The sequence below is a fragment of the Semicossyphus pulcher genome, unplaced genomic scaffold (genome assembly GCF_022749685.1).
Source record: "Semicossyphus pulcher isolate SPU_LCO1_2020_fin unplaced genomic scaffold, fSemPul1.0.p SCAF_5, whole genome shotgun sequence".
NCBI classification, from domain to species: domain Eukaryota; kingdom Metazoa; phylum Chordata; class Actinopteri; order Labriformes; family Labridae; genus Semicossyphus; species Semicossyphus pulcher.
The window spans coordinates 32,285,688-32,301,540 of record NW_027211726.1 but is presented as its reverse complement, the minus strand read 5'-3'; the positions used below and the strand labels follow the sequence as shown (position 1 = coordinate 32,301,540).

The 15,853-nt window shown below is 41.9% G+C and overlaps 2 protein-coding genes across 2 annotated transcripts in view; both read right to left on the bottom strand.

Moving 5' to 3' along the window:
* Window positions 1-15,853, bottom strand: part of LOC138608375 (NLR family CARD domain-containing protein 3-like) — a 186,272-nt gene that overhangs the window by 170,215 nt on the left and 204 nt on the right. The window lies entirely within an intron of this gene.
* On the bottom strand, window positions 893-15,822 carry LOC138608550 (NLR family CARD domain-containing protein 3-like; the record flags this gene model as incomplete). Its single annotated transcript, XM_069681154.1, has 7 exons — window positions 15,713-15,822; window positions 15,054-15,164; window positions 7,291-7,366; window positions 6,893-7,118; window positions 4,873-6,664; window positions 4,592-4,765; window positions 893-1,058 (listed from the first exon to the last, which is right to left on the bottom strand). Coding segments are annotated over exons 1-7 (2,655 nt in total), but the record flags the coding sequence as incomplete, so codon positions are not given.

The window sequence follows — 15,853 nt, the reverse complement described above, 5'->3', positions numbered from 1 at the left end:
TGCTTTAACAGCACGTTTAACATTCTATTTCATGTTAACATAATCCTGCATTACAGAGAAGTTTGCTTTCAGAATCCTAACAGACTGCTGTACATTTACATTTAAGGTTGTTCTAAAAATGATCACACTTGCACTTTCCTCAGAAAAGTTTATGCAGCACAGAGGGATGTGGTATGGTGTATTTTTTTACAGTTTTGCTGAAATATGCAAATTTATTTTTTTACTACATATTTTTTATTTGTGATTTCCATTTGACCACACAATTTCCTAACTGTTAAGCTGCCATTGTAGCTGTTTATTTTAAATGTGTATGCTGTTACATGTTTACACTGTTACTGAAGAAAGCTTTTACTCCAAATGTAACTTGTTACAAAAGTTAATATTCATGAAGCAAGGAGTTGTGAACACACTTTCTGGATGTGTTCAAATAAAGGCATTGAAGTAATTTATGTGTTTTTTGTATTAATTTTCATCTAAAAAACATTTTTTGTGATTTTATATATTAACTCTGTAAGTGTTCAATAAAACAATTTCACTGTTAACACTGTGAAAGAGTTCACCTAAAATGAACTCTCAATGAGAGTGCTTTTTCCTCTTAATGGGAGTAGTGTTTTAACTCCCAGAGGAGTTCAGTTTTAACTCCTAAAAAGAGTTGAAAGATCAACTCCCGGAAAAGAGTAACTTTAACTATGCCCGAGAGTTTATTCGATGGTCTCACATGTACACTCAAACTGAGTTGATTTTAACTCAGAGAGTTTATTCCAAAGGGCCGAATTTGCTGTGCAGGGTTATTCAGACTCACAGGACTGAGAGCTGAGAACTGAGCACATATACAGAACATGTGAGCTCAGAGGGTTATCATTTTCACACAGCTGCACACTAACCTGAGAGTTTCCAGTCTGCAGTGTGGAGTTTTTAGACCGGCAGACAGAAGAGTCACTCCTGAATCCTGCAGGTTGTTGTTACTCAGGTCCAGCTCTCTCAGAGAAGAGGACTGGGAGCTGAGGACTGAGGACAGAGCCTCACAGCTTCTCTCTGACAGGTAACAGCCACTCAGCCTGAAGAGGAATCAACAGCACATAAAAGGAAACAATTACAAGAGATAGTTGTTTTTTCTCAATAAAGTAAAACTACATTTAACATGGAGAATGATGTGTTCACGTACAGAGCTTTGTTGGAGGCTTTGACCACTGGCAGCAGCCTCAGAAGAGCCTCCTCATTACAGGAAATACAGCCGACCAGTTCTCAGCACACTCCTGCTGTGATTTTAATATAAATCCTCACAATGTTGAGTTTTTAACGCAGTCTTTTAATGGTCATTGCTCCATGTTACTGGACAAAGAGGCACCTTTAAAGGTTAGGACTCGGGCTACCTGCAACAGTTGTCAGTGGATAACAGAGGCTGTCTGCTGCCTGAGACCACACTGTCACAGGTCTGAACGTCTGTGGAAGTGCATCGCCTACATCTTAAAGATCTCCGGCGTTCTTTTAAAGAAGCAGTACAGGAAGCCTGGACGGCTTATTTTGCTGACCTGATTTCTTCATCAAAAAGAAATCCCAACGTTTCATAACTATTTAAAACATTGTTTCACCAGCGCTCTCCACATTACCATGTTTCACTGTTGATGACTGCAATACCTTCCTTTCCTTCTGTGTTGATAAAGTAATGACTATTAGGTCCAATATGCATCATAACTCTCATCCACTTCATGCTAGCTCCTCTCTTATTCCTACCGTCTTGAGCTCTTTCCATCCAATCAGCTCACAGGATCACAACATTGGGCCCCTTTCCTCTGCTGTTGGCTTTAGCCCACGTCATTTAGGAGTAATAGTTGATAAATCATCATCTTTTGACAGCCATGTTAAGCAGGTAACCAGATCATGTTATGTCCACCTAAGAAATATAAGTAAACTGAGAACTTTAGTTTCAACTGTAGTTTCACCTCGACGACTGCCACACACTCCTCTCGTCACTCAGCAAGTCTGCGCTTAATCGCCTGCAGTCAACACAGAATGCTGCTGCAAGACTCCTCACCAGGTCTCACATTACCCCCATCCTCAGATGTCTTCACTGACTCCCCGTTGTGTAAAGGATCAAGTTCAAAATTCTCACCCTCACTCACAGAGCCCGATACGGTGAGGAAACTAAGTCACCCTTACCTGTCAACTCACTCAGGTCAAACAATCTGAACTTGCTGCCCATTTTTTCCCCCGCCTTTATTGGACAACACATTGGATAGAGTTGGGAATGATGGAAGAGAGACCGGGGAGGACATGCAGCAAAGGGCCAAAGGTCAGAGTCGAACCCAGGGCCCTTGCGTCGAGTAGTGTGCCTCTATACATGGGGCGCGTCTTAATGGCTGAGCTACACCGGCGCCACATACGGTTGTCACCTTGTGAAAGATTATTTTCTGACTTTCATTAACAGGATATGAAGACAAAGCATGGGTAGAGAGGGTCCGTCATGATGGCCTCTGCTGTGGATAACGTTCTGCTGACTTAGTTTCTCTGTGACCTCCAGAGAACATTGGGGCAGTTTGCAGAGTATGAAGCTGTGGGATAGAGGGTCAGCACCTTCAAGTGTGTGGGCAAAGTACTCGGGGAGGAGTGAAGGTAAGAAGGAGCCAGAGATCAACACAGATTGCTTTGTCATCAGCAGTGATGCAGCTACTGTACTGGACTGTTCAGTCTGAAGGAAAGGCTCTTTATAAGTTTATAAATGTTCCAATCATCATCTCTGCTTTATTACAGTCGTCGTTGGGATTCTTCTCTTTGGACCACACATGATGGAGTCCAGATGAACATAACTCAGACTGTCTTAGACCAGCATTTATATGTAGCAGGATGAAATGCATCATCCCTGCTCTGAATGTAACTGTGCTGCCCAGCGCTCTCTTGTTAGCCAATCAGCTCATGAGGCCACTCTATATAGGCAAGCACTGTGCATCTTGTCGCCCTCTTGCTCTTTGGCTCCGAGGTTCCGCCCCCTCCCTGGTTGCCTCACTTCCGGTCTCTACCGCAGCACCGGTGCAGTTCGGCGTTGTCCGCCTCAGCAGCTCACGGGGAATCCCCGTCCTGACGCTCTGTGCCGGCCGTGGTTTGCCACTGCAGCCAGGCGAGCATGAAACTCGCCTCTCCTCCTCTCTCCCATGTGTGTGATCTTGTGCGCTGATCGAGATTAACTGGGTCGTGTGACGCGACAGAGAAACACTGCTGCTTTGCCGGGCGCTGTTTTGCTTCTCTTTGCCTGGCGCTGTTTTGCTTCTCTTTGCCAGGCGCTGTTTTGCTTCTCTTTGCCGGGCGCTGTTTTGCTTCTTTTTGCCTGCCGCTGTTTTGCTTCTCTTTGCCTGCGGCTGTTTTGCTTCTCTTTGCCGGCCGCTGTTTTGCTTCTCTTTGCCGGGCGCTGTTTTGCTTCTCTTTGCCTGCCGCTGTTTTGCTTCTCTTTGCTGGCTTTATTGTAGCACGCTTCACAGCTGCCTTGCTTCGCCTTGCGTTGCTTTGCTCCTGGCATATGTGTGTCCTGACTGTATCGGGCCTATATTTATTTTAATGAGTGATAGTGGCGGGTTGGCTCACTTAATTTTAGTTATTTTCTGAATTTGGTTTCACCACCGATTTAAATGTCTTGTATGTGTTTGTTTAATTTTGCTTGTTTGTGTGATACCAACTTTGGAAAGTACTACAGCTGAAGTTCTTTTGTTGTGTCATACATTAGAATTTTGCGTACATTTGCTTTTGGTAGATTGTTTCTTTGAGTTGTTATTTTCAACTGCTTAATTTTGGTAAATTCTCTTTCTTTGTTGTTGTTCTTGGAAGCTTAATTTTGGTAAATTGTTCTTTGAGAAGTTGTGTTTTGATGTACGGTGTCCAGCCTCACTAATTTCCCTTCTCCTTTCAGGACTGGAAGCTTACGGTGGTGGTCCTGGTGTCCTGGTGGTGGTATCCCCCTCCTGTGTGCTGTGTAACCCGTGGTTTTGCTTTTTCACCATTGTGTGTGCATGTGTGTGCGCGAGTGTCACAAACCCTCGGGTGCTCCTCTCCTGGGATTCCTCTCCCCCTCATGGTCCCACTTCCTCCCACTGGTAAGCTCCAGCCCTGCTAGGGTCCCTTCCCTCACATCCTTGTGTATATGGTGTTATTTTAAAATAAGTCAATTTTACCCCTTTTTGAAAATAAAGTATATTTGTATTTTTTTGTACCTGAACCACGTCTCATGCTCCATTTGTAAAACGAACCTGAGTGCCTTATTAACTGCACTGTGATTTAAATATCTCCCTGGGCGAAATTCCCAGGGTGGCGTTGGCAGGCTTTCCCGTAGTTAAATAAAATTAATAAATTGTACCCAACCTCACCCTTGAGTGAGGGTGTGTTTGCCGCTCGTCACGTATATATCCAAGTCAAGTTACTGAGCCGTGAACATAAACACAATACTGGTGACAAGATCCTTTGTCAGCTGACCCCTTCAGTGTGATATTAAAGCCATTTTAATTACAGGGTTATTCAGACTCACAGGACTGAGAGCTGAGAACTGAGCAAATATTCAGAACATGTGAGCTCAGAGGGTTATTATTTTCCACAGCTGCACACTAACCTGAGAGTTTCCAGTCTGCAGTGTGGAGTTTTTAGACCGGCAGACAGAAGAGTCACTCCTGAATCCTGCAGGTTGTTGTGACTCAGGTCCAGCTCTCTCAGAGAAGAGGACTGGGAGCTGAGGACTGAGGACAGAGCCTCACAGCTTCTCTCTGACAGGTTACAGCCACTCAGCCTGAAGAGGAATCAACAGTACATAAAAGGAAACAATTACAAGAGATAGTTGTTTTTTCTGAATCAAGTAAAACTACATTTAACATGGAGAATGATGTGTTCACGTACAGAGCTTTGTTGGAGGCTTTGACCACTGGCAGCAGCCTCAGAAGAGCCTCCTCTGAAGCAGAGTACTTCTTCAGGTCAAACACGTCCAGATCTTTTTCTGATGACAGTAAGATGAAGCCCAGAGCTGACCACTGAGCAGGAGACAGTTTCTCTGTGGAGAGACGTCCTGATCTCAGGGACTGTTGGATCTGCTCCACTAGAGAACTATCATTCAGTTCATTCAGACAGTGGAACAGATTGATGCTTTTCTCTGCAGACAGATTCTTACTGATCTTTGTCCCAATGTACTCGACTGTTTCCTTTTTGGTCTGTGAACCACTTCCTGTCTGTGTCAGCAGACCTCTCAGGAGACTCTGATTGGTTTCTAGTGAAAGACCGAGGAGGAAGCGGAGATACAAGTCCAAGTGTCCGTTTGGACTCTGTAAGGCCTGGTCCACAGCACTCTGATAGAAATGTGTTGTTTCTCTGAACACTTTAGACCACCAGGTTGTTTGTTCTCCTGACAGCAGATTGACCCTGGAGTTGATGAACGTCAGATAGACATGAAGAGCAGCCAGAAACTCCTGAACACTCAGATGGATGAAGCAGAACACCGTGTCCTGGTACAGTCCTCTCTCCTCTTTAAAGACCTGTGTGAACACTCCTGAGTACACTGAGGCTGCTCTGATATCGATGCCACACTCTGTCAGGTCTGACTCATAGAAGATCAGGTTTCCTTTCTGCAGCTGCTCAAAAGACAGTTTTCCCAGAGACTCAATCATCTTCCTGCTCTCTGGACTCCAGTGTTTATCTGTCTCAGCTCCTCCATCATACTTGATGTTCTTCAGTTTGGTCTGAACCACCAGGAAGTGGATGTACATCTCAGTCAGGGTCTTTGGCAGCTCTCCTCCCTCTCTGGTCTTCAACACGTCCTCCAGAACTGTAGCAGTGATCCAGCAGAAGACTGGGATGTGGCACATGATGTGGAGGCTTCGGGATGTCTTGATGTGGGAGATGATTCTGCCGGCCTGCTCCTCATCTCTGAATCTCTTCCTGAAGTACTCCTCCTTCTGTGGGTCAGTGAACCCTCTGACCTCTGTCACCATGTCAACACGCTCAGGAGGGATCTGATTGGCTGCTGCGGGTCGTGTGGTTATCCAGAGGCGAGCAGAGGGAAGGAGTTTCCCTCTGATGAGGTTTGTCAGCAGCACATCCACTGAGCTGGACTCTGTGACATCAGTCAGGATCTCATTGTTGTGGAAGTCCAGAGGAAGTCGACACTCATCCAGACCGTCAAAGATGAACACAACCTGGAACTCTTCAAACCTGCAGATTCCTGCTTCTTTGGTTTCAGTGAAGAAGTGATGAACAAGTTCCACCAAGCTGAACTTCTTCTCTTTCAGCACATTCAGCTCTCTGAAGGTGAAGGGAAACATGAACTGTATGTCCTGGTTGGCTTTGTCTTCAGCCCAGTCCAGAGTGAACTTCTGTGTTAAGACTGTTTTCCCAATGCCAGCCACTCCCTTTGTCATCACTGTTCTGATTGGTCCATCTCTTCCAGGTGAGGCTTTAAAGATGTCTTCTTGTCTGATGGTTGTTTCTGGTCTGTCTGGTTTCCTGGATGCTGTTTCGATCTGTCTGACCTCATGTTCATCATTGACCTCTCCAGTCCCTCCCTCTGTGATGTAGAGCTCTGTGTAGATCTGATTCAGAAGGGTTGGGTTTCCTGCTTTAGCGATCCCCTCAAACACACACTGGAACTTCTCCTTCAGGTTAGACTTCAGTTTCTGTCGGCACTCTGCAGCAACAGCTCCTGAATAAACAAACAACAAATGATATCAAAGAGTGGATCCTGAAGAAAATCTCAACATTCAAGTGTGGCTTTAGAGTTTTTCCTTCTGCATCAGTTTTATTAAAGCATTTAGTGGATGACAAACAAGCTCTGATCTGATATAGATGTGTGTATCATATTTACTAAGTTTAGAAATGTAAACCTGCATTTCCTCTTTCCATCATGTTAAACCTGATTAAATCCTCTTACTGCTCTGCAGACAGTCAGCCAGCTCCTCCTGATTTATTCTCCTCAGGAAGTGCAGAGTGATCTTCACAAATGCATCTCTGCTGCTCCTCTGATCTTCATCATCACCATCCAACACCTCCTCCTCCTCCCTCTGACTCTCTAAGCATGCTGGGTAATCTGAACTCAGAACCCTCTGGACTCTCTTCAGCTCGTTCTTCACAAATGTGACGATGTTCTCCTCCAGCAGCTGGAACAGAATCAGACTCTGAACATGAATATAAACTGGTAGAACACAACATGTGATCCATCAGTCAGTCTGAAGGCCTGCTGCTCAAACAGAACAGCATGGAGACTGAATGATGGTTTGGCATTTAGCCTGTAGTTAATGTAGTTCATTGTAAACAGTGTGTTGTACACACCTTAAATGTGGAGTCCAGGTCTGTCTGATGCTGCTGGGCGGACTGATCACTGTGAACCTCTGAGCTCTGCTGAACTCTGTGGAGAAAACATCAAGTTTAAGGACAATTAATGACACAGCTGACTGATAGAGGGAGTGAGCTGTGGGGTCTGACCATGAGGGCTGGGTCAGTGGGAGGAGGGTGTCCAATGTTGAAAGATGGAAAGATAGCATGAGAGCAAACCACTGATTATGATCACTATTGGTTTTATTCCCAAACTGCCAAGACATGTTTTGCCAGTGATGCAGAGGACAGAATGAAGGCAACCAAGAACTGTCAGGGTTGGGAGTACAGAAACCCACCCCTCAAGCAGTGGTGGGTAGAGTAACCAGAAACGGTACTCAAGTAAAAGTACTCTTACTTTATAATTATATTTACTCAAGTAGGAGTAAAAGTAGCTTTAGAAATAACTACTTAAGTAAGAGTAAGAAAGTATCACATAAACAAACTACTCAAGCAGTGAGTAACTTCATTAGATACAATTCATTACATCAATATGTTGTAACACAAGATAAGACGATGTGCACATTCAGAAGTTAAATCATATTCAGATTAAATGAAATCTTACCATGCATTGTCCAAACTCTTCTGTCAGTAACTGGCTAACGTTCACTTATTTTTAAAACATCTTTTCTAACCGTAACAATATTCCATAAATGTTTTTCAACATCGCTGATATGATTTGTTTTTGGTCATTTGGTCGGCGGTCATTTGACCCAGATAGTTTGCTTTGACATACTTGTCATTAAACTGATATAGCCGACTAAAATGTTTCTTTGCAAACCAAAAAAAAACACGTGCAGGCCTGAATATTACTCAGCCCTTCTCCTGTGTGTTTGTCTCCATCACTGCCAGAAAGAAATGATGGTGTCTCATGAATGTTTGCTTCAATGACAAACAGTGTGCACCAGAAACACGAGGCGGCTCACCGTGCCCCTCTTCTCCTCTATGTTCTGTGGTTAGCTCTTGATAAGTTGGTAACTGGTGCTTGCAGACGACACTGATGATGGTTAACTTAGTAGAGGTTGGTTGCGTTAGCGTATTCACTAGAAATCAGTAGCAGAGACGTCGCAGGCATCTGCTAAGGGATTAGACAGTGGTGTTGTTGTCAGATGGAAGTACCGCTGTCCGCTTCACAGACACGTCCGCGTATGTGGTGAAGTCATTAACCGATCCTTAACAGTTATACTTCGGACTGGCGGGGGCTTCATTTCCAACCCTGGTGTCAATAAAAGTAGTGAGACATGTGTAGCCCAATGTAACAGAGTAGAAGTACATATTTTTTATCGCAAATTTACCAGAGTAACAGTAAAAAGTATTCTACGAAAAACAAGTACTCTTAGAAATACAATTATTTGAAAAAATTACTCAAGTACATGAAACGGATTCAGTGTAACATGTTACTACCCACTACTGCACACAACGGATGGATGGATGGACCCAAATACAAATCCTCTACGGAGCAGGGCAGACATACTTTGACCATGATTATTTAGCAGCGCTGACACTGTCTATGTCTCCAATGGAGGAGCTGTCACTGTCTTCTGCCCAGGTTACACCAGGAGCTGGTTTGTGTTTAGGTTACTGGTAACTGAACCTAAACCAGTAAATCGTAACCTAAACCAGTTTGGTAGGCGGAAGCTCATTTTACGTTGCTTTTTCTACTTTGTTTGTTTTTCTCTCAGTTGTTGGATTATTTTATTTTAGAGGTCGACCGATTGATCGTTTTGGCCGATTAATCGGCCCCGATAAACTATAATCATCGGCGGATCTGGGCTCCGATAGTGGCCGATGGCTGTGCAGCCCCAGGCAGGGGTGTACCTCGTGTGCAGTCACCTTTTTAATGGAGTCTCCATACGTGACATACAGGTAATGCAGGTACCTGAGATAATAAATTAAAGTTAATTTTATAACACAGCTTTATTCACAAATTATGATCATGATAAGGTTGTTGTTTATAGTATTGCATTATAAATTAATTAGACTATCGTTAACTTTCACTGCTTTTCTGCAGAGCTCATGCTGCTGTCTCTGTTTAGCGAGCAAGCTCGCTACAATTTGGCTAGCAGTGAGTGCAAGCCTAGCACAACTAATGGGATCATGGGAAGTCACGTGACCTGGACCAAGATGGCAGCTTAGCGAGGATGCTCCCGCAGCCGTACACGATTTCATTTAAAAAGCCCTAACATATTCGGATAACATTCCTAAAGAACCTCGGTCTTGATATGTCAAAACCTTCTGCAATCAAGCAGTGTGATATTTTTACTTGAGGACGCAAGACTGGCACTAAAACAACTCCGCCAAGTCCACCGAGCGACACAGAAGCTAACATGGCTAACATAGCTGAAGTGTTAAAGGAGCTGAAATCACTCCAAGCGGACTTCGGAACAAAGTTGGACAATATCGACATCCGTCTGACTGATATGGCGAACTCAATGGCTGCGCTGGAAGGTAAAGTGACAGACGTAAAAAGGGATGTTTCCACCAACGCAGCACATATTGAAGAAGCTGAAAGCCGCATACACGAGACTGAAAAAATACTTGAAAAGGCAGAAGCTGCTCTAGACTCGGCCACGAAGAGAATCGCATATCTTGAGTCTAAAACAGAAGATCTGGAGAACCGGGGCAGAAGAAAGAACCTCCGGCTTTTTGGTATGAGAGAAGGAGCTGAGGGCCAACAAACACTGCTCGACTTCATTAACGACATGTTACCGCGATGGCTAAGGCTGAACCCTAACAGATCGTTTACATTGGAGAGGGTGCACCGTACACTAGCATCGGGGAAGCCCAACCAAAACAGAGCGGTCCTGGTTCGCTTTTTAAAGTTCCAGGAGAAGGAGTTCGTCTATCGAGAGGCAAAGCGAAGATATTAAACATGACGGGGTCAAGTTATCATTTGCAGAGGATCTCTCGGCAGAGACTGTTTGCATCCGACGGGATTTAACCCGGTAACGAAGCTGTTTGTTGACATAAACGCCTTCCGTGGATTCCAGCATAACCCATGCAGGCTGAGAGTACTGCACGGAGGTAAGATCCATCTCTTCTCAACGCCACAGGAGGCTGAAAAGTTCTGCAAAAACATTCCACAAGCAACAGCAGCTACACGTGACCCGTGAACTCAAAATGATGCGGTACTGAAGACCACAACATAATATTAGGACTCCAACTGAGAAACAGCTAATTAGCTGTGACTATCAGGAGGTGTAGATGGGAGTCCAAGTACTTCAAAGTGAGCTGTTTTGAGTTGAGTTTCGAACACACACATATATATACCAGGTTCTTTCGTAAGTATATACATACCTTTTGCTGTTTTCAAGTGTGCTTATTTAAACACAACTCTGTGTAGTGCATATAATGGGTTGCTATTATTTACATATTTTGTAGCCCATGTTTGGTCCGGTATACATTTTCTTAATATGGTTGTACTGTATTACCGATATTTTATCATTCAAAAGGGAGAAATTACTAAGCCATTTTGAAAGTGTACGGTTGACGGACACTGGTTGATATTGAGGGCTTGGGTTGGGCTACGCTGACTAGTTGCTCCTCAAATTGTGGATCAGCGTCCCCCAAAGTTACTTAAGGGGAAAGATGTGCATTTCAGTTTGGGAAATGCTAAGATTGAGGGAGGGATTGTTCAGACTATTGTGTGTGTGTGTGTGTGTGTGTGTGTGTGTGTACACTTGCATTTTATTCATCATTATCATAGAGAGAAAACAAAACAGAAAAGTAGTTTGAACATTAATATTTCAAGCTGGAATGTCCGTGGAATGAGAAAACTAGCCAAAATGAAACAAGTATTAAATAGGGTAAAATATCTTAAATCTAAAATAATATTCCTACAGGAATCACATTTAGTTTCCTCAGACATACATTATTTGATTAAAAGATGGCCAGGTCAAGTATTTCATGCTTGTTTTAGTAGTCATGCAAGGGGAGTTGTCATTCTCATACACAATTCAATACCATTTCAACTTTCAAAAACCATTCAAGACCCATCCGGAAGATATATTATTGTTCAAGGTAATATCCTGACACTAAAATTAAATCTTATAAATGTCTATGGCCCTAACGACGACAACCCATTGTTTTTTGAAAGACTATTTTTAACTGTGTCAGCTTTGGAAGGACTTTACATTATGGGAGGAGATTTTAATTGTGCCCTAGATCCAGTGTTAGATAGATCCACCCAAATAGATACAACTCATGTACAAACCAGGAAAACTCTGATTAATTATATAAAAGACCTAGGAATGATTGAAGTGTGGAGGACACAAAACCCAAACAGAAGGGAATACTCCTGTTACTCAAGCTCGTATAAAAGTCATTCACGCATTGATTATTTTTTAGTCTCTGTGGAATTCATGTCTAATGTCAAAAAATGCTGGTACAATAGTATTGTAATTAGTGATCATGCAGCAGTTTCTATGGAGATCCAATTAGGTAGGATTGAGCAATGCCCGAGAAGGTGGAGGTTACAAGTTTTTTTATTACAAGATCCAACCTTTGTTCAATTTGTGGAAAGTTGCATTGATAAATATTTAGAACTAAATAAAGGTGAAACCACGGCCAGCATTAGATGGGAGCATTTAAAGCTTACATAAGAGGTGAAATTATTAGTTACACAAGTTCTAAAACCAAACAACACAACCAAGAATTACAAGCACTAGAAAACCACATTAAAAACGCGGAGACTGAAATTTATAATAACAATGACCCTGAAAAGTTACATAATCTGTCTATCATGAGAGCTCATTACGATAAATTAACAACTGACAGAGTAGCTAAAAGTCTAATGTGGATGAAACAAACATATTACGACCAAGGGGAAGAAGCAGGGAAATTGTTGGCCTGGAGAATAAAGAAAACGCAAGCTGAAAGAACAATTAATAGTATAAAGTCAACATCCGGCAATTTAACTGTAGAACCATCAGAGATAAATGACCATTTTAAAACTATTATAAATTACTATACAAATCTGAATATACAGGAAATATAGAGGCTCAAAAAACCTTCCTTGACCAGTTGCAATTTCAGACTCTATCAGATGATGAAAAAATAACATTGGATAGTCCATTAACAACAGCAGCAGACCTTTGTGAAGCTATAGGGGATATAAATATCGGTAAAGCACCCGGACCGGATGGATGACCTATAGAGTTTTATAAAACATTTAAAAAACAACTTTCAAGGCCACTTCTTGACATGTATGAAGAATCGTTTATTTTAGGAACGCTCCCACATTCACCAAGATTAGCAACAATAACCCTAATATTAAAACCAAACAAGCCCCCAACGGAATGCTCATCCTACAGGGGAATTAGTTTAATGGGATGTGACACAAAGATACTCTGCAAGGCACTTTCTAAAAGATTAGATAAATATCTCCCTAAATGATAATTGATGATCAACAAGGTTTCATACAAAAACGACAGGGATATCACAATATCAGACGGGTGTTAAATATATTGCATGAGCGACAGAATGCAAAAGATACAGCAATGCTATCAGTAGATGCATGTCAAGCATTTGATAGAATAGAATGGGGTTACCTTTTTGAAGTCCTTCCAAGATATGGGCAAGGTGAACTTTATCTCAACTGGATTCGATTAATATACACAAACCCAACTGCACAAATCCTGACTAACAGTAACATCTCAAAGCCCTTTAGTTTACAGCGATCAACCAGACAGGGCTGCCCTCTGTGTCCACTGTTATTCACACTAGCAATTGAGCCTCTAGCCATGGCTGTAAGAGCACACGTAGGACTATCAGGCATTACAATTGGGGGGATAGACCATCGCATTTCTTTATTTGCAGATGATATAATATTTTTCCTGACAAATTTAAAAAATAGCATCCCTAATCTAATGACATTACTTGAAACATTTGGAGGGTTCTCTGGATATAAAATTAATAATTCAAAATCAGTATTAATGTTTCTTAATAAAGAGGAAAGACATAATCCCGTAGTAAATACTCCTTTTATGACAACTACTGAAGGTTTTAAATACCCAGGTGTTAAAATCACTCCTGAACTAGATGGAATAATCCCAGCAAATTATGACCCCCTGGTAGACAAGGTGACAGGAACATTGAACCGATGGTCCAGCTTGCCTATCTCCATGGTCTGACGAATTAATATATTAAAAATGACTATTTTACCTACATTTTTATATTATTCCAAACACTCCCATTGCCACTACCAAACATGTTCTACGATAAACTTAACAAAATATTCAGTCAATTCATTTGGAATGACAGAAAGGCTAGACTCCGCCTTAAACTATTATACCTTCCTTATGAGAGGGGAGGGCTTCAACTCCCCAATCTTAGATGGTACTACATGGCTGCCCAGCTGACTTCAGCATCATATTACTTTTGCACCACGGCATCTCCAGCTTGGGTAAGCACTGAGCAAAAGTCCATTCCAGATCTTCCACTAAATGTATATCTATACTCTTCAGATATCAAGACATTGAAAAAAGTAACAAAAAATCCCTTTCTTAAAAATACAATTTCAGTTTGGCATGCTGCACACAGACATGTAGGTGATATGCCTGTACTGTCGCAATTTACTCCTATTTGGGGTAATAAGCAGTTTACACCTGGCAGAAAGCATGGAGGATTTGGGTCATGGTTTTTAAAAGGTATTCAGAAAATGAAGGACCTTTATGTAGATGGTGTTTTACTTTCTTTTAATCAATTATGTGAGAGATGTCAAATCCCCAAAAACATTTCTTCAAATATTTACAGTTAAAAAGCTTCATTTCATCTAAATATGAACAGATTATGTATATTCCACCTTTATCAAAACTTGAGGAGATAACACTTGGAAATTTGGGAGGGAAGAGCCACCTATCTAAATATTACAGCATATTGGTGGCATACACAAAAGATTCAACACTTGATAAACTGAATGCTTGGAAAACTGATATACAGGAAGATATCGATGAGGCGGACTGGAATGAGGCTTGTTTAAAAGTGCAAAAGCAGACAATAAACACATGGTTTAAATTACTTCAATATAAATGGTCAATGAGAACGTACATAACCCCTGTCAAACTCCACCACATGTCTGATACTATTCCAGATGTCTGTACTAAATGTTCAAATGAGAAAGGCACTCTTTTTCACTGTCTATGGGAATGTCCAAAGATTCAAATTTTCTGGAAGGATGGTACAAAATGTTTATCAGAGATGTTTAACACCAGAATCCCCTTAAATGTCAAACTCTGTGTGCTTGGAATATATCCAGAGGACTTTATACAAACACAGAAGCGGACTAAAATTCTGGACTTTGGACTTCTACATGCCAGGAGAGCTATTGCTCTGTGTTGGAAGAGTATGGACGCTCCATCATTGAAAATGTGGATAAAGGAACTTACGAACTCTATCGGTCTGGAAAGACTAACTTACTTAAAGGCAAGCGGAGAGACTTTGTGCAGCTCTGGGAACCACACATGAACATAATAGAAACCTGGAATGTAAGCTTCACCTGAAAAGAAATTGTAAAATGTAGCATCTAAATGTTTTTATTATTTATTTTATTTATTTTATCTTCTATATTATTATTATTATTATTGTTGTTATTATATATATATATATATATATATATATATATATAATAACTAACTGATGAGTAACAGAACACACTATGAAGCTCTGGACCAGGACATGAGTCTTTTCTCAGCAGAGTCAGAACATTAATTTTTGATTCTTACCTTCCATCAGCAGGATGTCCAACTTTAAAGTCAATAGGTCGACCCATAGACCGGTCACTCTTCATGGACACACAGCTGGGTCCAGGAGAGTCTGGTCTCTGCTGCTGCATCCTGATACAAACAAACAACATGATTAGTTACAGTGAGCTGTTGTTCACCTGTTCAGCAGCAGGTGTGACCAAGGTAGTCAGAGCAGTTGTTGAGGTCAACTTGGAGGCCAGAAACAAAGAGGGACACCGTTCTGCAGGCCAGCTATGAGGCTGAATAACTCAAAGTTCTGTACGACAATCACACTTTCACACTTAATGTGCAAAAGACAGTTTAAAAACAGGCTTGCTTTGCCTAACTGGTTACCATATATGTGACTTTAGGGAAAATTCTGAACTAAAAAAACTCTGGAGCAAGAATTCAGAGGAGTGTGAGCAGGGCGGTGGTGTAGCTCAGGTGCTGGAGTGTGTGCTCCATGTGCAGAGGCTACAGTCCTCACTGCAGCGGCCCAGGGTTCAACTCCACCTCAGCCCTTTGCTGCATGTCATCCCCACTCTCTCTTCACAATATTTCCCGTCTCTCTAAAGCTGTTCTATAAATAATGGCAACATGGTCATAAAATAATCTAAAGAATAATATTTTATATTCATATTGATTTGATAAATTCTTACCTTCCATCAGCAGGATGTCCAACTTTAAAGTCAATAGGTTTACCCATAGACCCGTCACTCTTCATGGACACACAGCTGGGTCCAGGAGAGTCTGGTCTCTGCTGCTGCATCCTGATACAAACAAACAACATGATTAGTTAC